This window comes from Plodia interpunctella, chromosome 13, assembly GCF_027563975.2.
Source record: "Plodia interpunctella isolate USDA-ARS_2022_Savannah chromosome 13, ilPloInte3.2, whole genome shotgun sequence".
Taxonomy (NCBI): Eukaryota; Metazoa; Arthropoda; class Insecta; order Lepidoptera; family Pyralidae; genus Plodia; species Plodia interpunctella.
In genome coordinates, this window is record NC_071306.1 from 9,155,805 (window position 1) to 9,180,948 (window position 25,144).

A 25,144-nucleotide genomic window follows, 5' to 3' on the forward strand; every position below is an offset into this window, starting at 1 on the left:
AAAATTGATTGGTAAACTTGAATAAAATCAGGCAGCAGTGTTAGCAACTTAGCAATAACACACTTGATAAGATAAAAAAATATTTTCTTAAATACATGTAGTTTCCTAGAATCATATAGGCAGCGAGGTGGATGAAAAGTGTGAATGTAAAAATGGAAACTTTCAACATTATAACAATTAATAAACACATGTCATAAGAACTAAATTGTAAAAGGAAGCAAATAAAAGATCCGAGAACAGTGATCGGAGATTTATTTTGGCAAATGCAACTAACCTAACTTTTGAAATCTCAATACATATGTAAAACTACAACTGACTGCATTTCAACCTTCATCCTGGTACCTATTGAATAAATATTTTATATGTTACAGTCGACCAAGCCTGCCACATACAATTTATATATACATAATTGTGGCATACTTTCAGCAAAATTTATTTATTCATTTACAACAACTAACTATCAATTTTAAAGGAGTGGAGTGACCAGAATTTTTTTCATTATATTTTAATAATTTAGTAAAATGATACTTTCAAAATTGGATTCTAAAAAATTAAATCCAGTATCATTCATCTAAGGACACGGAGCACTCCTGTATTCCAATCATGAGCTTAGAAATAAGATGTTAAATTTTAATAAATTATCTTCATACTATTGTAATAATGCCCTTAAGAGGTAAATTCTCATTTTAAACTTTTAGAAATTGACAAAGTCAATAAATACACAGTAGTGATCTATTTCACCTTTATAATTGACAATAGAAGATATACAAATGCTTTTCAATATATCATATACTTGTTAAATATAATTATTTTTTAATTAAGTGACTCATATATGTATGTTTCTAATTGAAAATAAAAATCAAATGGGTTTACATCTTTTCTAAGCTCATGGTCCAAGTCAAAGACATTCCAACAGTATTAAATTGGCATAATACTAGTATAATTAAGCCTCCTTATAAATATTATACAAATTGGTAACTTTTAAAATAGTATAAGTATAAAGAAATGTACTTAAAGTTTGAAGTATACCACCTTTTTCATAAAAATCACAATAAAGTATATAATAGATGTTTACATTAATTTATGTAATATACATCAATAGGCCCTGAGATATTATTATTCCATAGCTCAAACTTAGCTTCGACCTATTCAAAGTCCACGAAAGGTGAGAAAATTAATGTTTTTATGAATAAGTTGATTATTCACTATCCAAGTTCAAAAACTTCAACAATCTACTGAAAGGAATGTTTTTATATATTTACAAATTTAAAAAACAGGAGGGTGAATACTACACTTTTTAATTTTGGTCTTTAGGTTACAGTGTCCAGTCATTTTTCTTATTGTAAATATGGAGTTTACCACCATATTTAAATTAATTTAAACGAAAAAACCTGTAACACACAAAATTGTTAGTATATTTAAAAATGTAAACAAAATGACTGCATACTGTATTTCGAAAAATTCAATAGTAATTTGATAAATTTATTACTGAGTAACAAGAAATTTATTAAAATGTCAACTCTTAGCCTATTTAGTAAGATAGAAATTGTATTTATATTTTCACACTGTACAAATTGAGGTAATTTAAATTCTCTGATTAACACCTAGTTCACATATCCTTAGTATTGTCCTGCGTTACTACTAATACCTAAAATTTCTTAGTTCTGAAACAAATGGCAAACTTAATGCTAAAAGCACTTTTTCCAGCCACACAGGAAAAACAGAAATTAACTGTGTCGCAATAAAGGAACAAAAAAGATATTTATATAAACTAAAATAGAACATTATAATCAAATAAAATATTGGCAGCCTTATCCCTGTATAAACTTTCAATTTTGAGGAAAAAAAAACACAAGACTTAATGAACTCATAACTTGAATATTTTAATTATTATTGAAAGTGACTTACAATTCTACTAAGCCCATGTGAACTAGGCATAAGTCTGTAAGGACATTTTGATTGCTTTAGCTATTCATAGCACTCTAATCTTTGTACTCCGATAAATAATAAATAAGACATTTTTACAGAGAATAGACGAGAATACGTAGTGAATTTTACAGGCGAGAGTAACGCGCGACGAACAGGGCCATAAGCAAAGATGCAACATTGTAATGCTAAACATTGTAAGTAGGAAAAAAAACAGAAAATAAATGTAGTAACTTTGTTAACTCAAATTTATTTATTACATTAGTGTCCGCTTTGCTAAAAGGGCCGGTCCGCCGCGCCGATCTCAATCACAGCAACGTTTCGTAACACTGTACAATATTTACATTTATCAACAAAGCAGTCAACTTACACAATTTAAAAATACGAAAATATAATTTAATCTATTGATTAATCAGAGATCAAGGTTACTTACAATATTATTAAGATTATATTTATCAACATAATTACATTTGTTTACATCAAGTCAATGAAGGCAAGTGTGACTACAATAAATAGTAGTTTTTTTTAAACTTAACACTATCTTCAGGCTTCACTGATTAAATTCTAATTTCGAAATTAAGTAATACAATTTCTTATCATTTAGCACAATCACATTTGCCTACATTTGACAGTAAGTTTATACTAAATAGTGAATACCCGTTCGTTATATTCTTTCGAAATATAACTGTAAAGTACATATTAATTTATTGCACAAACTGGGAACACAATATTGCATAACATTCTTTATATTGTAAAAATCAATTTAGAATCAATTCTCTAGTAGACAAAGACCATGGAAAGTTATAGGTTAAGTTTTGTCCAATAACTAGATGTTGCCTGCAGCTCCGCATTACGCTTTATATTAACCAAGCAGTTCAGCCGTGATAGTGTGACAGATAAACTTATTTTCGCATTCATAATATTAGTAACGAAGCTAAGTATCGATAATGTTATTATAAACAATGTGGATTCAAAATTGATTTGATAAATCCAAAAAATAAAGAACCCACGTACATTTTGCCTCCCAATTTCGCTTGGTAGTAAATTTCGTCACTATCGTAAGATATAGTGACCAATTCAATGTATTCTTTATTATAATTCATATCATATGTGCACATTGAGCTTCTCAAACCGGTTTTGAGTAAGTTATGAACAAATATGGTATATATTTATTGAAACATAAATCATTGTGTGTGCAAGAGTTTTATTGAAATACAACACTGCAATATAACTCGTTTGTAATGTGTAGTTTGGCCGAGTTATCATATAATCAAAAACAGATAATACAATAACTCAAAATAAACTATTGATACTACTGCTTACAATTATTAAGTTGTAAGCAGTAGTATCAATATAGGTTATTTTGAGTTATTTTTTTCATTTATGTCGAATATGTAAAGCTACAATACCGGTCTAAAATAAAATCAATCTGAACCACTGGTTACACTGGAACATATTAGAATAACGATATGCATAATGTACACCAAATACTGAACAATTAAATATTGATATATCCCAATATGGGTTATAATAGTGAAATAAATATTACATAAAATATAGGTTTACAAGTATAGTAGTATCTCTCCATTATCGTTTCCTCCCACCCCAAGGTAGACTGGAAGAGATCGCTTTAGAGATAAGTCCGCCTTTGTGCCTTTTATTTTATGTTTATATGGTTCTTTTCTGTAAATATTCGCTTTTGGTGCAATAAAAAGAGTATTGAATTGTATAGTGGTTGTATTGTTCTCGTAATTTATGTAGGTATGGTAAATATCAATATTTTTTCGATAGAAGTAGGCTGTATTCTATTCATAGTGTTGATATCCTTATTAATATAGTAATCATAATACCAATATTTTTGATACTGATATAAAAAGTAAATACGGTGAAACGTCGTGAGTCAGATGGAGATGTACAGTTCCGGAAAGGAGGCACTACACTTCACAAACACTAGTCACAGTTGATTGCTTGCTTGCTGCAAGTTACAGAATACACTTGACGAGCACACACTTAGTTCAGAACACAGAGTCGGCAGAGCGAGACAGCTGCACGGGGTGCGAGGGAGAGCGCGCGAGACGCTTGCGAGGCAGCTTCTGCAGCGTGCTCAGCAGCAGCGGGAACTGCGGCCGCGACGACGACACGTACGACCAGCACTGCATCAGGATATCCTGGAAAATACCGCATCTTAATACTTGTTTATGGGATAAGCTTACGGTTTACTAGCTTTTGGCCGCGGTTCCGCTCGCGTGCATTTCTCACAGGAGCAGGAAGCAAGTTCGGTATACGGCCTTACGATCACGCGCGGACAATAAATAGATAACTGATTTATATCGATATAAAAATATAGTAAAAACATGTGGCAAAAATATAATTGTTCCAAATTTTTTTAAATTAAGCGAATAAACTTATGGTACAGTTAACCAACAGCACACCAAGTTACCCTGCATGAACCTCTATGCCGCGCTAATAGCGGCGAGTTTGCAATGAATTTGGGTAGGTTGATGTGCTGTTGACTGTACTATAACTAACCTTGATGTCTCTGGAAGCTTGCATATTCGCTAACGACTGTTTGACGCCCTTCCCGACCTGCCATATGATCGCCTCCGGCGGTTGACCTTTGAAAGGGAACTCTCCACATAGAAGCTCGTACCATACCGTGCTGAAAGAGAAACGACATAATAAGATTATGGATATGTATACACACCCGCCCTGGAATAGGACCAGTAAATATTCCCCCGTGTCGTACAAGGGTAATGAAAAAAAAATATATATTACATTAGATGCGCCCCGGGGTTTCGCTCCCGTGGTAATTTCAGGATAAAAAGTACCCTATGTGTTAGTCCATGTTATATTCTACCCGTGTACCAAATTTCATAACAATCGCTTCAGTTAGATTTTGCGTGAAAGGGTAACAAACATACACACTTACATTCTAACAAACTTTCGCAATTATAATATTTGTAGGGTTGTAGTGTCCCAAAAAGATACAAACTAAAAAAATAAAAATAAAAAAAACTCAAAACAGTGTTGCCAGAAGGGTTAAGTACGTCCGTACGTAATTACATACCTTTTCTTTTCTCTTTTTGACATTTTCAATAATCTTTGAATAAGTAAATTTTTTTACATCTACAACGACAGAAAAATGTACATTCGTCCACATAGTTTTAATATAAATATATAAAATCCACACTTGTTGATTGACGTCTTTGGAGAAAAGGCTGGGTTGGAGTCTGCAGTAGAGACTTGTGTGAAGTAAATTTTTGACGTCAATATATCATCCTAAATCGAATAGAGAATTTTTATAAATGCGATAGTTAGTTTGTTTGTTACCTCTTCAAGCTCTATCTACTCAACCAATCTTCTTGATATTTTGCATACACGTAGTTCGAAGTATATATTTTAAAATAAAATAGAATGTTTATTGGGTAAAGTTTTACATTTCAATAAGTTGTGGGAAACTTCCTTTTAAGCAAAGCGTGCTTGTGCCAGAAAGCTCCGCTCTTTCATAGCTAGTTATAAGAATATTTACCTAACAAACTATAACTGTAAACAAGATTTATCTTAAATTTTTACAATCAACAAAATTTATGTCATAGCTGTGCAATTGTGTGCATTATATATTATTTATGTGTATATATATATATATATATATATATATATATATATATATATATATATATATATATATATATATATATATATATACATAAATAATATTATATATAATATATAAATCGTAGTTATATATCTCCTTCCTCGCTGTTAATATACACACACACCGTTCGCACACTGATTCAGCAGGTCTCATCTGAAAATCAGTATATCGCCCCTCTGAGATGGGCCTTCTTGTATTGCTGCAAACACAGAAGACTTGTTCTTCTGAATACGGTGTTTTATTTTGTGTTTTTAGTCTGGTTTTGTGTGTTGCGTGCGTTGTTGTTTCACATATAAAAATGATTGTTACCCGAAGGCGTAGACGTCGGTGGTCTTGGAGAAGGGCAGATGCAAGGAGGCGTGGGGGCGGAGCGCCCGACAGAGCTCCGGCGCGAGGTAGCACAGCCAGCCCGGCGGGATGCCGAGGCTGTCTCCGCGGGCGCTGGTAACAAATTACCTAGGTATATCATTCAAACGTACAGGGTTCCTAGTGTCTAACGCATAACCTTCCAAAGGCGCATAAGGTACATTGAGACTAACATCCTTTGTTCTAGGACTTTTGTCTAAACGTAATAAATACAAAACTTTTGCTTTTGTTTAGTTTTAATTTCGTTTCTATAAACGTTATACAAATCTTTTCTCTTTATAATATCAGTATGGATAATAGAGGGTTTTGTAGAGAATAAGAAGAAGAAGACGAATAAGAAGATTGTATTATAGAAGAAGTGTAATGACACTAACTTGTTGCCAAAACACAGTTTGGTGACACTGAAAAGGCCGAAGTCGGTGATAACCACTTTCCCGTTCTCGAGGAAAATGTTCTTAGTCTTCAGGTCTTTGTGGACGATGCCGCGCGCGTGCAGATACCCCATACCCTGAAAATACACAAAAAATGTATTTACTTAGGCGACGAATACTCTAGGGAACATTTGACGTGCAACACGTCGCTCTTTCTCACTCGTTATTATTAATTCGAGTGAAATAGCACATCTTCGATCACACCTATTGGTATTGTAATGAAAAGGATATCGCGTCAAATGGTTCCTAGTGTATTCGCGACTTTAATGTTCCCATTTGACCTAGGGTCCGTAACTCTATTGTAAATTTCATCAAAATTGGACTAAACGTTGGCCATGCATGACAGACGGAATACCAGACAGACTTTCCCATTTATAATATTAGCGGCTTATAGTCACAGTTCAAATTTGAACTTGACGATACAAAATTCCAGACTATTGTATGATTAGCGTAAACTTTTAAAAATGAACCTTAAGCTGACTAATATAATCTACACTCGTTTGTCTGATACTAGTTTTGCTATTCATTTGAATTCACTTGCAATAACCAGCGAAAAATGAACCCTACAACACTAAGAATTACGCTCAAATTCCTTTGCCAAACATCTTTACTATCTGCTGTAGCAATTCAAAGACTTCTTCGTCAGTTAAAAATAAGCCTAAAGAAGACAGAAATAAGGCTGCAACTCCCTCACCTGTGAAATCTGCTGCGCCACTATGACACTCTTGTTCGCAGTAAACTTGTCCTTTCTCAAATGGATGTGTGTGTACAGAGTCATTCCCTTGCACAGTGACGTCACGATCGCCAAGCGCGGCGGTTTCATACACGCGCCCATGAATAGAACTAAATTTTCGTGGCGCGTTTTTCTGAACGTCGCCACCTGGAAAACACAGATTCTTAAATCTGGATTCTGATGATCAAAATTGAAACTGTCAAAAAAAGTCAATTTCTCAAAAAATCCCATAAATAAAGGACGGGAAATCGCGAAAAAAAAAAAACAACTGTTCCATACATAATCAAATAGGTACCTTACATGAGTGAAATGTATGGATCACCTTTTTATCGCCATACGTTAGTTAGTGTTTGCAATATCCACCCAGATATTTACTACACAATAATAATAAAAACACGAAAAACTGCATAACACCTTGTAATAGAGACAAACAAGATCATTTTTTTAAGTTTGTACCTATTAAAAAGTGTACTTATCAACGGAATAAATATACATATATAGAAAATATAAATCACACAGATTAAGCTAGCCCCAAAGTAAGTTCTTAAGTAAGACTTGTGGTACTAGCTCAACGATACTATATTTTATAACCAATACACATATATAGATAAACATCCAAGAGACGGGCCAATCAGAAAAAGATCAATTTCCAACATGACCCGACCGGGGATTACCATCACGAACCCGGGACCTCACGGTTCAGAGGCAAGCACTTTACCACTGCGCTGTCGTAGGTCGTTGAACAATGCAAACAGTTACAATAAAAGGTTTTATATTATATTATATTATAACAACACACACTTGTTGCCAAAACACAGGTGGCGTGTTACCTCATGTTTGAAGGTATCTAACGGCACACAATCGTCGCTCAGCGAGTGGACGTGCAACAGTTTGACGGCGACGGCGCCGTGCCAGCTGCCGCGGTACACTGTGCCGAACCGACCCGTGCCTATAACCTCGAACAGCTTCAACTCATCGTATGGGATGTCCCACTCTTTCATCGACAACTGTGGAATTTATAAAATATTTTGGTTTTTTTTTTTTTAATTTTATTTTGTTATTATTTTTCATGACATTGTTAAATAAACGCGCCATTACACAAATACTAATAATTTAATAAATAATTTCTACACGCAACTGAGTTTATAGAAAATTTGAAATGCATACTAAAAACATATTCAACGAAATTCCCGCGAGAGCATAAACTATATAATTCTAATTTAACATAACACCAGCTCCACACTGTCGCCGTAGTCAGACACATGCCGACGCGAATGCGTGAACATTGCGTAGTTAGTACGAGTGCTTTTATATAACACAATGAAGAACCCAGCAATGTATACGGAATCGGCCAAAGTTAGGCAAACTGTTCGACGACAGTGTGGAGCCGGCGTAACATACTTCCTCAAACAATCTCCGTCTATGTATAAAATCCGTCATGATACAATATTCACAATCGATAAGAGACAAAACAACATAACACAAGAACTTGAAACACAAAAAACACTGCACTGAGGAACAAAAGCTGCACATTTTAGGCCAGTGTCACAGTTATCAACGGGGTGAGTAATCTCTCGTTATCATTTGAGTAGAGTGAGCATGTTGTAGAGCGCGCGAACGAAGTGACAATGATGATTTTGACTATGATAGTCGATTTCGTAAAGTTAGATATTGCTATATTCATAAATCGTTCCCCAAAATTTTGTTGTAATTTGTGAAAAATTAAAATTTCGAAATCAAAATCAAATCATTTATTCAGAAATTAGGCCTCCACAGGCACTTTTTACGTCATATTCTAAATTAAATGATATTTACCAAAGCTGCAAACTACTAGCATTTCGGAACAACCACTGCTGAGAAGTAAATGCCGAAAGAAACTCATTCAAACAGTATTGGTCCCTATCATGCCAGAACGGCCTACCATTTTTTAAATATATATTTTGAATGTTGGTTGTGGTTGTTATCAATACAATTTGCCTCATCGCAATGATTACTTGATCAATGTATCAGACGCTCAATAGTTGAGGAAGCAACCGTGAACGCTCATCAATGTTTCAGCTAGATTCAAGTAATTATATAAACACATACTTATTGATGTTAAAAATTTTAGATTTTAAAATTTGAAATATACGTTTAATTTTTATGTAATACTCCATCTCTTATTAATAATAACTAATTATAACTTATGTTTCTTCTGCAATAAAGAGTTCATATATCTAACAATTTTTATTATTTATTTATTTAATGATAACATGTAGGAATTGTCAGAAGCTCTCTCTACGAATGATACTCTCTCTAAACCAGCGTCCCTCGGTATGGTGTTATCATTACGCCGAATGCTTGTTAAAGTTAATTGAGAGTTAATCGCCTTCAGGCCTGCTGGTCAACTGAGATGATTAAGAAAATTGAGTTCATTTGGTCTTCGTCATACAGAAGTTTATCTGTTAGACACATAAAAAAACCCCGTCTTTCAATATTCATTTCGCTACAACTTTTGAACGGCTTAACCGATTTTGATCAGACATATCTAAGAAACACCGCATAAAAATTTGCTATCAAATAAAAAAAACCGGATCCAAATCTGTTCACGCGTTGATAAACTACGGTGCCACGTACACAGACAGACAGACACACATAGCGGTCAAACTTATAACATCCCTCTTTTTATAAAAATATTCTCCACTCTCAAGTATTGTTAAACTAAAAATATAAATATTACAAACATTTGGAGTGATGCTTTATTTAGTAATAATATTGATATCGCTATACCCAACACACGGAGTAAATTACAAAATATACCGACCAGACCAGACACAGTAAAAACAGTTCTCATCATAATCTCATCCACCGGAGTCATACCCAAAACACTACATACCAGTCTGCAAATGCTAGATATACATACATCCACTTACCTTCACACTTATGCAAAAAGCTGTAATATTAAACACTTGTCGTATTGTTCGTAGAATTTATCTCCTCTGAATCATAACTTTCTTCCTACTTCTTCACTTCCTTTTATTCTGATTACGTTTGGCCACAAGCCCGCGTAAACGGTAAAATTCCCCAAGATCGTGCTTGGGGGAGTTGAAAACAAGATAAATATATAATAATAATAACATAAAACTTACACAACATCAAAACTCTCCAAAGGGCCTCTACGTGTTGGATCCATCCCCACGCAAACCTCTCAAAGGACCGGACTTAGTGCCGTGAATTTATAAAAGGAGATACATAATAATAATAATAATTATCATGATTATGGCAGGTGACCGCACTCTTTGCAATAGCCCATTCTCAGTCCATCCAAATTTCATTCTATAGACCAGTACTTCTATCCATTATTCTGCAATAGTTCACACTCCCGCCGAGACCTGCTCATGGGCATATCATTTCATTGGTATATCCGGGAGCGGCTCTTGGCGGGAGACCTACACAACATCAAAATTCTCCAAAGGGCCTCTACGTGTTGGATCCATATCCCCACGCAAGCCTCTCAAAGGACCGGACTTAGTGCCGTGAATTTATAAAAGGAGATACATAATAATAATAATAATAAACCCAAGCAACTGCATACATCCCTCAAGACACTCAATCTTTCCCCTTACATCTATACCTTAATGCAAAAAGCAGTCATATTAAACACGTGTCGCCTGGTCAGAAAGTTCCTACAGACAGACGCTACTCATACACCTTCATGTCCATCACCATCATCTCATACAAACCATGTTCTCTCTCAACTATCAAACTCTTAATAAAATTTCACGGTTTTTACTTGGCTTCGGCCCGTATATATCGTTAAAATTACCGGGTTAAAACCCGAGAATAAAATGGAATAAAAATAATAATAATAGTTATTTATTTTAGGTTTAATAATAACGCCATTTTTATTTGGCTATGATATAGGCGTGTTTCACTTAATAGCAGGTCATAAAAACTTGAAACTTACGTACGAATTTTGTTAAAGGAATAAACGATTTAGATTTTTTAAATTGCATACCCTGGATTCCGATTTCTTTTCGAATCGTAATCTATACCATTATTATAAAGAAATGAGCGTTTGTGAGTTTGTATGTTTGAGGCGGGTAATCTCCGAAACTAACGAACCGATTTCAAAAATTATTTCACCATTAGATGTACCTTACATTATCCAAGACTTCTATAGGATATATTTTATTTCAAAAATCACACGGGAGCGAAGCCGCGGGCAAAATATAGTAGACAATAAAGACATTCTGGCATGATAGGGACCAACACTGTTTAAAGGAGTTTATTACGTTTGTAGCTTTTTGAGTAACAGTCTAATTTCTGTATAAATAATTTGATTTTGATTTCAAATAATTTGTAATAATATTCAGGAGGTATTATTTAACATTCCCTCTGTCTGTATGAACGCGATAAACTCAAACTACCAGACTAATTTTTGTACGGTTTTCACCAATAGATAGCGTAATTCCTAAGGAAGGTTTGTATATTTTATATTTTACACAAGCGAAGCCGGGGCGAACCGACAGTAAAGAGAAATAAATAAACATATTAGAAAAATAAATAAACATCAAAAGAATACTTACGCTATTTTGCCTAGGCCATCTCGAGTCCGAGTGCTTGCCGAGGTCCAGGGAGTCCCCTCGTATGGCGCCCCCGCTGTCCGTCGACCCTGAGCCGCTGAGCGACACGCCACGGGAACTATCTGTGTGGGGGAAGATTATTAAGTATTTTCAAAATATTTGTTTTAAATGACACGTTAGTTGATAAATTCAAAATTCAAATTCAAATCATTTATTCAGAAATTAGACCTTCACAGGCATTTTTTCTCGTCAATCTTTATATTTATAGTTATTTCTCACAAGCTACAAACTACTGGCATTTCGGAACGACCACTGCTGAGAAGAAATGCCGAAAAAACTCATTTGAACAGTGTTGGTCCCTATCATGCCAGATCGGCTTACCATTATTGTTTCTTACAAGGTTTTTTTTTAATAATATATAAAAGTACATAATGTACGTAGAATCGTACATAGTCAAAAGGTATATCAAAACCGGTTATGATTGTGATCCGAGTGATTGATTATAATAGTAATCCATAATATCTAATAATCAAACTAATATTACAAATGCGTAAGTTTGTTTGTTTGTTACCTTTTCACGCTCTATCTGCTCAACCTTATGCATACATATATTTTGAAGTATGGACATAGGGTACCTTTCATCCCGGAAAAATTACTGCTCCCTACTGGGAAATTCACGCGGGCGAAGCCGCGGGCAGAAACTAGTATTATACATATCACAAACGCGAAAGTCTGTCTGTTACGCATTAATAGCTAAACCGATGACCCGATTTTGATAAAATTACGTATGCATATTATATGAGCCACATTCACGATGTCAAATGTCGGGGGACCATTCAAAGTCATATACACCCGCGGCTTCGCCCGCGTAATTTAACACGGGAGCACTTATTTTTCCGGTATGAAAGGTGCCCTATGTTCTTCTCCATACTTCTAAGAGATGCTTGAGCAGATAGAGCGTGAAGAGGTAAAGAACTTACTTTCGCATTTATAATATTAGTTAGGATTTAAATAAAATGTAAAGACAAATCACTTACCACTTTTAACACTGGATGTGAGTTCGTCTTTATTATCCGCTGGGCGCGCGGGGTGCGCGGGGTGCGCGGGGTGCGCGGGGTGCGGGGGCTGGTTCGGGCTTGACACCGCTGGTTCTGCTCAAATACAATGTCAAACTCAAATTTATTCCGAAACTTGCTTCCGGTGAAGGAAAACATCGTGAACCCGCACACTGGTGGACAGTTTAGAACTACCTGCCACTAGATGGCGGTAAGTATTCGTGAAAGTTATGTCAGATGCGTTTGGGCGACTTGAATAAAATCTGACACCAGTGTTAGCAATAACACACTCGATATGATGATGATTCCGAAACTTGATTTAACTAACTTTGGTACACGGGTAGAAATTATATGTGACCTGGAATGATACATAGGGTACCTTTTATCCCGAAATACCCACGAGAGCGAAGGCCCGAGGCGCAGTTAGTGTTATAAATGCGATGGTCTGTCTGTTGAGCTTTCACAGGTAAACCGCTGGACCGATTTCGATGAAATTTGGAATGCATATAGTTTAAAAAAAAAACAATACTACAAGCTACTTTTTTTTTCAAAAATCAACCCCCATATGTCTATAATGAGTGTGAAAGATTTAATGGAAAACATGTCTGTTTCGCTTTCGTAGAGAACACGCGGGCGAAGCCACGGGTAAAAGCTAGTAATCAATCCAGGTACATGAATATTACCATGTCAGGGAACCTGAGTTTTACTTTTAGCATGGGTTTTCCGCTATTTTTTATTATAAATGCGCAAATTTGTACATATAATTCCACCTGCGAATCGCGTCGCGGTTGTGTATATGACGTGATAGATGTCACCACATTACTCCCTCCCACGGTGACCAGGGAAATGGACGAACAGTGGGGTCTATACTAGGGCGGGTAGCACACGGCTCGGCTGAACCAAGTTACACAGACTTACCAGGGAAATGGAACTGCTGCTTGTGCGGCAAGTTGACCGCGTTGTGGTGATGCTGCGCGTGCTGCAGCGCGGGGGAGGAGGGCGTGGAGCTGTTGCACGACGACGTGTTGGACGACGAGTCGGGCCCGCCCTGGGAACAGTAGCACTGCGTGATTACGCGCCAACTTGTGGCGGTTTTTGACGGTGACGGTGTCCGTTTACAAGCTTTTATCTTGCAATATGTGTGTGTGTGTGTGTGTGTGTGTGTGTGTGTGTGTGTGTGTGTGTGTGTGTGTGTGTGTGTGTGTGTGTGTGTGTGTGTGTGTGTGTGTGTGTATGTGTGTGTGTGTTAGTTTTAAGTAATTTTTTGACATCAATGAGTGATGATATCGTCAAAGTCGAATAAAGATATTTGAATTTTGAGTTTAGTTTACTAGTGTGTATGCGACTACTTACTACTAGGTGACGGTAGGTAGTGGAACAAGTCATATCAAATACCTTTAGGCGACTTATATAAAATCTGACACCAGTGTTAGGAATAACACACACGATATGAATAAATTTTGAATGACTACTCCATATCCTCCCGTAGATGTCGTACAAAGTGACAAGGGACACATAGCTAAGTGATAGGTAACAATAGCAGTTCCAGTGAGGGTTGAAGTCAGGACGCTTATGAAAACACAGCCGTATATTCAAAATTTTAAGGTAAATATGTTATACTAGCTTTTGCCCGTGGTTTTGCCCGCGTGATTTCCTACGGAAGCACTTATTTTTCCGGGATGAAAGGTACCCTATATCCTTTTCCGTACTTCAAACTATATGTAATTATATACAGGGTTACTGGTATCTAACGCGTATCCTTCCAAAGGCGCATAAGGTACATAGAGACTAACATATTTTGTACTACGACTTGTCTAAACGTAATAAATACAAAAAAAATCCTTTTTTTAGTTTTAATGTCGTTTCTATAAAACGTGAACTCTATGTTCGACTCCGCTACATAACGCTATAGTACTATCTCGTGTTGCTTGGCTATTGCATAGGGTTAAGATGTCTAGAATCGCAAATTAGATTGTATTTTTTATATGAAAAATAAAAACTATGAATCAAGAAAAGTCGTAGAATAAAAGTTGCTTGTTTCGACCCCGAGTAGTCTTGTTCATTTATTCAAATCTTCATATTTATATTTGTATAAGTGTTTACGTTTGTTTATATTGTATTTATTTGTTTATGTATCTATTTATGTAAATGAATGTATGTAAGTTTATTGTATTTGCCGGTTGCTGCGCCCCCCCCCCCTGCTAATTTGTTCCTCTTCTCGACCCAAAGGTTGGCTGGAAGAGATTGCTGAGCAATAAGCCCGCCCTTGCTCCATATGTACCTAATCTCTATTCTTTGTGTACCTAATGTGTTTATGGGCAATAAAGTTCAATTATTATTATTAGTCTTTAGGAGGTTTTGCGTTCGATACCAATAACCCTGTATATGCGAAATTTCTTCTTTTTAGTATAGATAAAGCGTGAACAAACACAAACAAACATACGTTGTTATTGTGATATAGTTACCGAGTAATTGTGGTGCGGCGGGGGTCGCGACGGGCGATGGTAGCGGCGGGCGCGGGCGCCGGCGAGCGCCGCCAGCAGCCCGCGGCCCGACGCTGGCGACGCCGCGCTGCAGTAGTACCCGCCTGCCGGTCACCGTACCACCGATACTGTCTACACTCTGCCACAGACTAATCTGACCAAACCATCTCTTAGGGGGTCAGATTTCTCTGTGCCAGACTGTACATACGTACGTTATATAAACCTGAGGGGGCTAGTGCGGTTTTGCATTACACTTCTCACCGTCGAATCGATTCGAAGTGAGACGTAGCGCACTGATCACATTGCAGTTGAACAATCATCACTGTGCGTTAATTCCCAACGGGAATAGATTTTCATTTGTAGAGTACATAACGCGAAGCGGTGGTGGTGTAATGGTTAAGACGCCGGTCTGTGAACCGAAAGGTGACAAAACACATGCGGCACGAGTAGTATTCGAACCTGGGACCTTTCGGTTCACAGGCTGGCATCTTAACCATTACACCACCACAGTTTCTAAATTAATACGTTTAAATCAAAACTTCTAGCTACTAGCTTAAAATCTATGGATTTGACAAACATACTGGATATGAAAGACCCCAACGTTGCCACTGAAACACTAATAAACTGTATAAAAGATTCACTAGATTCCAATACTGTGACCCGCAAAACGCCTAACAGAAAATTTATAATAAAGTCCTGGATGACTGCTGGTCTCCTTAGATGCATTACCCATCGTGAAAAACTCCAAAAAAAATGGAAACTGAGCCAAATAACGAAGTGCTTAAAACTACCTACAGTCGTTATCGAAATCTTCTAAAATCACTTAAAGAAAAACACGATGCCTCAATTATTCAAAAAATTTAAAACTCCAAAACAAACATAAGAAGGAACAGAAGGCTATAAAAACCATTACGGATACTAACCCCTAACAGGAACCCGGCAGTAGAACTTCTAAAACCTAATCACACAACTAGTTCAATTGATGATATAAATAAGTATTTTGTGGATATTGGCCCTAAGCTTGCTGAAAAAATTAAAAACAAACAAAATATTTCTAATACTACCTAGTATTAGAAATATTTTGTCCAATCAATAGTCCTCGATATTTAAAATCACTAGTTCTACTTGAAACCGACGTCACGGAAGTTGAATCCTTGATATCTAAACTAAAAAATGATACTGCCACAGCATAGGATGGAGTACCCACATCATTCTTAAAACTCATTAAGAGCATAATCAGCCCTATTTTGGTGTACATATTTAACCTGTGTCTTTTCTCAGGTGTTTTCCCTGACTACTTCAAGCATTCAATCATACATCCTATTCACAAGAGCGATAGCAGAGACTGTGTCGAAAACTATCGCCCAATATCCGTATTGACTGCATTATCAAAGATTTTTGAAAAGCTTCTAAATTCACGTCTAATGAATTTTTTAATACAAGAGAATATCCTGTCTGACTCGCAATTTGGCTTTCAGCCTAAGAAGTCGACTCAAGATGCGGTCACGCGGTTAACTAATCATATCGTTAGCCACGTTGATCAAAAAAAGAAATGTATTGGTACCTTTCTTGACCTAACTAAGGCTTTCGACACAGTCTCTACTGAAATCCTACTTCAAAAGTTGGAAGCAACTGGCATACGTGAGTTTCCCTTCAATTGTTTATCATATCAATTGTACATAAGAGTTACCTGTCTAACAGAACCCAATCTGTTAAAATTAAAGATCAAATAAGCAATCCCCTACCGGTAACCTGTGGTGTCCCTCAGGGAAGTGTTCTTGGTCCGAGTCTCTTCCTGATTTATATAAACGAGCTTTGTCAATACAAACCATACAAAGGACAAATATTTTCGTATGCGGACGATAGTGCTGTTATATTTCAGGGAGATACTTGGGCTGAAGCAAGACATGTCGCTGAGAAGGGATTGAGAGAAATTACACAATGGTTAAATAAAAACCTACTAAACTTAAACGTCACAAAATCTAAATTTATTACTTTTTCCATCAATAAAATAACACAACCTAATCAAAATAATTACAACCTAATATTACACACATGCCCAAATGTTACATCCTTTTGTGGTTGTACTAAATTGCAAAAAGTTAATGATATTAGATACCTTGGAGTCCAAATTGACCACACCCTCTCATGGAAAGCACATATAGACCTCCTATCCTCGAGAACTCGCAAACTCATTTGGATTTTTTTTAAACTTAGAAATGTACTTAAACCGAATATATTAAAAACAGTTTACTATGCACTTGTACAATCAATCCTTAACCACTGTGTTCCTGTGTGGGGCGGTGCCTGTAAGACCAAAATATTAAAAGTGTAACGCGCACAAAGATCTCTGTGGAAAGTTATGACTGGAGAGCCGTTCCAATATCCCACAAGTGACCTTTACCAAGACTGTAAGATTCTGACGGTTCGACAATTAGCCATTCTACGTATTACTATAAACAAGCACAAAACACTTCACTTTGACCCAAAAATATACAGACCTCGAAGAAGATTATGCAATATCTTGACACATAACACTGCCTTCATTAGACGTCACTCCTGTTTCCTTGCCTCTTTCATATATAATAATATTAACGCCAAATTGCATATTTTTCCAAACTCCACCTATATTTGCAAGTCCACTATTCAAACTTATTTACTTACATTGGACTACTGTGAGACGGAATCTTTGATTACTGTTTTAAACTAAGCAAGTATAGCTTTCATTCCACGTTAATTAAACTTAATTCTACATAGAACATAAATTTAGTTAAGAACATATCTAATGCAACAAAAGACTGTACTGCTCTTACTGCGGGTGGGTGTCCTGGAGGCCTGAAATACAGGTTTAACCTGGTTTAGGCTCCAGTCCACCTCCCAATATATACTCATGTATTGTGTTGTTGTGGAAATAAAATATTTTTTCATTCATTTCATTACAAGCTCTATTGCGCAAGAGTTCTTCGAGGAATTAGTCCTTTTAATAATATTGAAAAAAAAAAGAACTTACCGTCTTTATGGAACTTGTCTTTGAACGCTGCTACGAATTCAGGTGGTAGGCCGCACGATGGAGGAACTTTACTTTCACAGTCTCTGCAATAAATATAATAGTATTTACAATTGTTAATAAAGAAAAATATCCTAAAAATAATTATTGTTTATGATAATAGTATTTAATAAATAGTTACTATTGGTTACAACAAATAGCCTTAGCCTATTTGACCCCTTAATCGCCTCACACGACATTTACGGTAGAATAGGGAGCGGTCGTATTCGAAAGCGGGCCCACAACCAGAATTAAAACGATATTAACGAGCCATTGCAACGTTACATATTGCCGCTTCGTTGTTTTCCATTGATTTGACGTGCATCGACGTACCTACATTGAAACTACGACAAATTTCAGCATTATCCGTCGACGGACGTCAAAACAACGGAGTACGATTTAGCAAGGAGGCTGCGCTCTTAAACAGTTTTTTCGTCATGGTTATTAAACAGCAATGGCCCTAATAAAGACCCTTGTGGTATACCAGTAAATAAACTTAGCTAGACTATAATAAAAAGTAAAAACTCAGTTATTTACAATATTAACTGTGAGATTTGATTACGCTTCACTTTACATTTATAGTCGCCTGTGACAAAATCAATATCATAAGCAGTATTGGTCCTAACATAGACCCTTGTGAAACCCCACTGGAGAATCGATCGACATTGTGTAATTTCCAACTATTTTATATCAATTTTGTCTCACTCACCTATGACATTTAAACTTGCACTCCTTACACTTCAACCCAGATCCAAATAACATCTGTTTATCACAATAATCGCAGGTCGCAATCATGTTGAAGCTCTTTGTAAATCTGTGCGCGATATCGTGCGCCATACATCGGCTGACTGTTGGAGTCCTGGGTGATCTTGGGGCTCCACTCATGCCTACTAGGCCCACGGCTACGCTGGACTGGAAGAAATAAAAACTAAATAAATGTTTGAGGTTAAAGTTAAGTTAAGGTTAAGGCTAAAGAAAAAAAATTATTTAACAAAACGGAAGTGACATAAATATCTAATTACCTTTTCAATTTGTAAAGCTCAGTAATACTATATTTAATTTAACATTACCGCAAAATCAGAGTTAAGATGCCCTAACACTGTGATAAAACAAGTTTTAGTACAAATGCTATGTGTTTTAAAATCGAACTCCACCAGAATATCTAGGAACAAGTTATGGTAGATATTTTAGTTTCAAGACCAGCATTTGACGACCTCGGTTGCACAGTGGTACGGTTCTTGCCACTGAACCGAGAGATCCCGGGTTCGATCCCCGGTCGGGTCATGATGGAAAATGATCTTTTTCTGATTGGCCCGGCTCTTGGATGTTTATCTATATACGTATTTGTTATAAAATATAGTATCGTTGAGTTAGTATCCCATAACACAAGTCTCGAACTTACTTTGGGGCTAACTCGATCTGTGTGATTTGTCCTAATATATTTATTATTATTATTGTCAAAACTTACTATAAGTCATGCTATAAGTCTAATTAGGTAGTACTTATTTCATATTTTCTGAGCCCCAAACGGATGCTTTGCTACTCCGCGGACCACACTTTGAGAACAGCTGTTTCTTAAAAGACATAGTTCTTTTAGAGCAAAACACTAGGGTTTTTTATCCATTCGTTCCATTTTCGACCAACTTCGATCAGGCAATTGTCGTAATAGATACGTTACCCTTACATTGTTATAGTGTGGGGCGGGTCTAGCGGGGGGCGCGGGGTCGGGCTCACGTGGGGACGCGGGCGGCGACTCCGCCCCGCCCGCCAGCGACGATTGACTGTTGTCACTGGAAAACAATACAAATTACCACATGTTAGCAGATTAGCAGATTTTCGAGAATTCACGGAAATTCCCGAGAATTTCACACAGATCTATGTGAATTTCTCTATTGGAAATCTGATCTGGAATACATTTTTGAGAATATAATTTTTCAGTGGGACATCGACAATACGTCGTAATTACAAGCATTTTAAATAATACGAGTACATGCAATGTTCGTATGTTATACACATAATGAGGGTAACTATGTATATTTGGATGTAATCTTGCAACTCAATTTGTAAATAGATATCGAAAACTAATTGAACAATTTTTTTTTAAATTACACATTTAGTTTGGATTACAATGCATTATTATAATATGCATGACTGATGTTGCAATAAGAATCGGCTTTTTTGTTTACATGTTGACGTAATAGGGACTATAACTACACTATTTTAATATGTACATTTTTAGCCTGTATTATATGTCCCACTGCTGGGCAATGGTCACCCCTTTTGTCTTCCAAAGGTCTCTATCCTGAGCCATTTCTTGAAACATGTCTAAATCATACCACCATCTTATTCTAGGCATAAAAATTTTTATAGAGTCCCATCAGACGCTCTACGAAGCCCTAGAGCTCCCCAGAACACACTTAAATACAAGGAATCTCACCTAAGGTCCGAGGCATCAGGTCTAACAGACAGTTGTGACTCATGCGACCTTGACTTCGTGAGCGCCGCGGGAGGAGGTAAGGTCGAGTTTTGCTTGCGCTTGCCCACGGGTGTTGTTGGGGATTTCCCACCTAAAATAATAAGGATTTAGTTACTAATTCATAGCAATAGTTAGCATAATGTTCAATTATACGGTTAAACAATAACAGAAACCCCAGAACACAGTTACTATCTTTGGCTCGCGGCTCCGCCCGCGTTTAATTCGTGCGTCCACTCATAACTTATTAATGTCAAGATCTCGATTCTAAGCAATATATTGCGATGAAATCTACACAAAATTTTAACTTAGATCATCCGCTATACAATTGAGGAAACCGCATCCAATTCCATCCAATAGTTTTCGCGTGATGTGCGAACAAGCATACAGACAGAAAGACAAACAATCTAAAAATATATATTTTAGCCTCTATTAGTCCCATATAGATTGCCCCATAATATAACTATATCTAGTATATGATAAAACTTACAGTTTTATTATATACTAGATGTTGCCCGGGGCTTCGCTCCCGTGGGAATTTTGAGATTAAATATAGCCTATAGCAATCTCGGATAATGTAACTTTCTAATGGTGAAAGAATTTTTGAAATCAGTTCGGTAGTTTCGGAGATTACCCGCCTCAAATATGCAAACTCACAAACGCTTACCTCTTTATAATAATAGATATACTCGTAGTTTACCTTTCTGGTGGTGGGGCGTGGTGTGCAAGGAGTTGCCCTTGTCGGGCGGACGCCGCAGCCGCGGGGAGCCGCGCGCGTGGCGCTCGTGGCGCTCCCACGAGTCCCAGAACAGCTGCAGCTCCGCGCCCGCATCGCCGCGGGACAGGGCCTCTGCGGGCACGGTACGGACACCATCAAACATTTGTAACCCTATTATAATGTGCATTGGTTACCATAGAATAGGCGTGTTGCCTAGTGTAGGACCAATTGTATAAGCAATGTAGCAAACTTTTTTATAGTTAATAAAATTTCGCTTTCATCATCATATCGAGCGTGTTATCGCTAACACTGATGTCAAGTCGCGTAAAGGCACCTGACATGACTTTTACAACTAGTTACCGCCATCTAGTGGCAGGTAGTCGTATACACACTAGTGACCTGGCCATACACCTGGGCTTCGTGGTGTCACAGCCCGGAACGCAACCGAGAACATGCGGATATGAGAGATAGAGAGAGAGAAGAAAGACAGTAATCTCTAACCAGTGTAGGTCTGCAACCGATGCATAGCGCGACACAGCCTTCGGACTTCTTCATCGCGCGCAGCTGGCAACAACGCGCGCATTTCATGGTCTGACCGCTCCCTTAGAGCTTCTAGCGTTGCAACACGAGAACACACCGACTGGGAAACATAAATGCATAAATTTACATACATATCATAACACTTCTATCTAATTGGGGTATACTACACTACTTATCCTGGTTTCACTCTAAAAATCCAGAGACAATGAGCGAAGAATACCTTTCAGCATCAGCGGTGCTCCAAAGTGCAGGTTTGCTATGAAAATTGCAGCAAACCAATCAATTTGCTGTGTGATTGCCGTTGCGTCACAATAGCGCAATATGATTGGTTCGAAGCGTCTCCCTTCGAATTAACTCAATGGTGAGACGTTAACAGAGCAATCCCGCACTAAGCCCTATTTAGAAGTTAGACTTACAGACTCCTCGCGCATGAAGGTCCCTGACGAATACCTCACTGCGGGTAAAAGTCCTCAAGAGAAACAAGAAGTAAGTAATGTTCTCTCTCACCTCTATAGAGTCCTGACTGAGCCCGACGACTCGGAGCCACTGCGACAATTTAGGCACGTCCGTGAGCTCCTGCTGCAACTCCTCACCGAACCGGGCCTTGATGTACAGCTGCCGGGAGAAATGTTTCACCAACTTGCCCTGAAACAGGACAGGAATGTTTTAGCTTTATTATTATTGTTATAGGAATATGTTATTTCCTGATTAGGGACGCCAGTGTACATCTGACAGCGATCGGTTCTCCCAATATGGGACCATTACACCCAGATCACCAACTCCCTTTAGGTGTAATGTATGTTTTATTTTTCTATCTATATTTAGAGGTATTTATCTCCGAAACAGACATGTAAACCCCATAATATTATACACTTTATATAAACAATCTTAAATATTCATATTTTAATTTAATATCCATATAATCAGCACATATGGGCAGGCCATATAGTGAAGTACAAGGATGGACCCTCCAAATAAAAGGAATGTTGAAAGGCAGAGAAAAAAATGAGCAGACAATATCACAGAAATGGCAGTACAAAGCTGTATGAGCACAGCTACAGATAGAGAGAGGTGGAAAAAGTTGGAGGAGGCTTTTACCCATGGGGACCAGAAATGGAATTAAAGCTATAATAATAATAATCAGCAAAGTGGCAATTTGGGAAAACCTAGATGACTATAAGTACCTGTTTGAAATTATTTCAGGAAAATGTTTGTAATCCATTTTGCATATAGGTAGGTATTTAAATAACAATTCCAAGTGATTGGAAGGACCATCAATAACAATAACTGGAGCTAATATTAATTAGCTTATCACATGATTTATGTTGGACAAACTTCATTGTTATATTACGACATTCCATAAGTTGGTAAACATCCTTATATAGCCAGAACAAAGTTTATTACAAGTACATTAGCATTGAATGCATATCTTTTGATTGTATTGATATTGTGCATTGACACATACAGCTCATAACTAGTATAGCAAGATTTATAATAACTAGCAACCTGAACCGGCTTTGCTTGAGGTCTACAAAATTGGGTATAATACCTGTTGTGCGGTTTAAAACAACAAAGCTTAGTAATTATTAGACAGTAAACATTTTTACAGTGACCTTTTATTATTTATATTGCTATATTAATTAAAAATATATGTTTTAGGACACTGTTGGTTTTAAATATATGAAAAAAATATTTTCAACAAAATTCAATGAACACTGGAGTGGAGATTCTTTATGGATGTTAGGACTCATAAAGAAAAGCTGACCTTGCAGTTGAAAGCACCTAATATTACTTTACATGGAACTCCATGATGGGCTAAATACTTAACTGCCATGTCAAAAGGGACCTTATGGCAGCTAGCACTTAGGTCTTTATTGCCGTTGTTCCAAATCAAAACAACGGCAATAATGTTGAAGTGCCGGGCGCCATAAGATATATATATATATATAATTCAATACTTATCTGCAATAGTTACTATGTAATGTGACATGACAAAGTAAGATAGAAACTGGGTACTTTTGGTACATTTGTAATCTTATCTGAAGTGTGTGAAATTACAAATGCCTACAACTGCTAAGGAAATCTCTCACTTCTATTTGGACAGACAACAAATAAACGTTATATTAAAAACTTATAATTTTACAATGAAATTTACAGGCAGAAAGATAGGTATCAAATGTTTTTTTTTAAATAACTAGTATCACCATCACTGTGTCAGTGCCAATATAAAAATCATAAATGAAATGTGATTACTATTTGTAAGAATCAACTTTAAAAATTACAAATACCAAGAATGTGTCAGATATGGGAACATTGTAATGTCTTGATTACTCTGGTTGGTCTTTTAATTCCTTGATAATAATAATAATAAATATGATAGTTCTCTATATTTTAAATCAAAAAGAGTTTAGACCAATTATATTAAATGCAGAGGCTTACACTCTCTAAAATTTACATAAAGAGTCATGAAATAATAGCATAATAATGTATTGGAATTACAAACCCACTTTCTAATTTCACTATGCAGCAATTACATTCCATTCCTCTGTGAAATGACTTTCCAGAATATAAATTAATGAGAAAACGATCCAAGGCCTACATATAAAGACAACAAGGCCTGACACCGGCATTGAACAGTTCATTCGAGTCCTTGAAACTGCCAGTTTCAGATTTCTGTCAAGGGCACATCTCGCTTCCGTAACTAGACGTGTAGAGCCCAAACTATACATACCTCCAGGGTCCGGATCTCCTGCTGCGTCAGCTCGGCGCTGGTCGAACATTGCGTCCTCAAACCCTCAAGTCTATCAGCTGAAACGTCGATCATCGACTGAAGAGTCTCTATCGTTTGAATTGCATCATGAGCTCTTTGTATTTCTTGCTCACTCTCTGCATCCATTACAGTTATCACAGAATTTCACACAATCCACTAAACACTACACAAAAGTACAAAAGACTTCATTCATTTTATAAAAATGAATTTACAAAACATTGCAGGTGTTGTATTGCCGAAACAGCGGCCATGTCCGAAGAAAATCTATATTTTTGTCTATGTTCAACTGTCTACTTGAAAACCATAGTTTGACATTAGTAATAAAAAATAATTTTACATGTATCTAAGTATTAAAAAAAATGTAATTTTGTAATATTAAATAT

General features: G+C 36.6%; 1 protein-coding gene across 2 annotated transcripts; it reads right to left on the reverse strand.

The window, feature by feature from the left end:
- Positions 1 to 235: 235 nt before the first annotated feature.
- ksr (kinase suppressor of ras) lies at positions 236 to 25,017 on the reverse strand. 2 transcript variants are annotated; one of them, XM_053754233.1, is made up of 18 exons: positions 24,723 to 25,017; positions 22,499 to 22,636; positions 21,953 to 22,091; positions 21,434 to 21,583; positions 20,698 to 20,827; positions 19,945 to 20,050; positions 18,970 to 19,172; positions 18,225 to 18,307; positions 15,197 to 15,318; positions 13,650 to 13,779; positions 12,714 to 12,827; positions 11,680 to 11,798; positions 7,942 to 8,118; positions 7,073 to 7,258; positions 6,322 to 6,455; positions 5,891 to 6,022; positions 4,456 to 4,585; positions 236 to 4,094 (listed from the first exon to the last, which is right to left on the reverse strand). In XM_053754233.1, exons 1-18 carry the CDS (start codon positions 24,885 to 24,887, stop codon positions 3,942 to 3,944), a joined length of 2,511 nt encoding a protein of 836 aa, XP_053610208.1. In that variant the 5' UTR covers positions 24,888 to 25,017; the 3' UTR covers positions 236 to 3,941. The 2 variants fall into 2 exon arrangements, with proteins under 2 accessions (XP_053610208.1, XP_053610207.1); XM_053754232.1 differs by having other exon boundaries at positions 13,650 to 13,794.
- Positions 25,018 to 25,144: the final 127 nt, after the last annotated feature.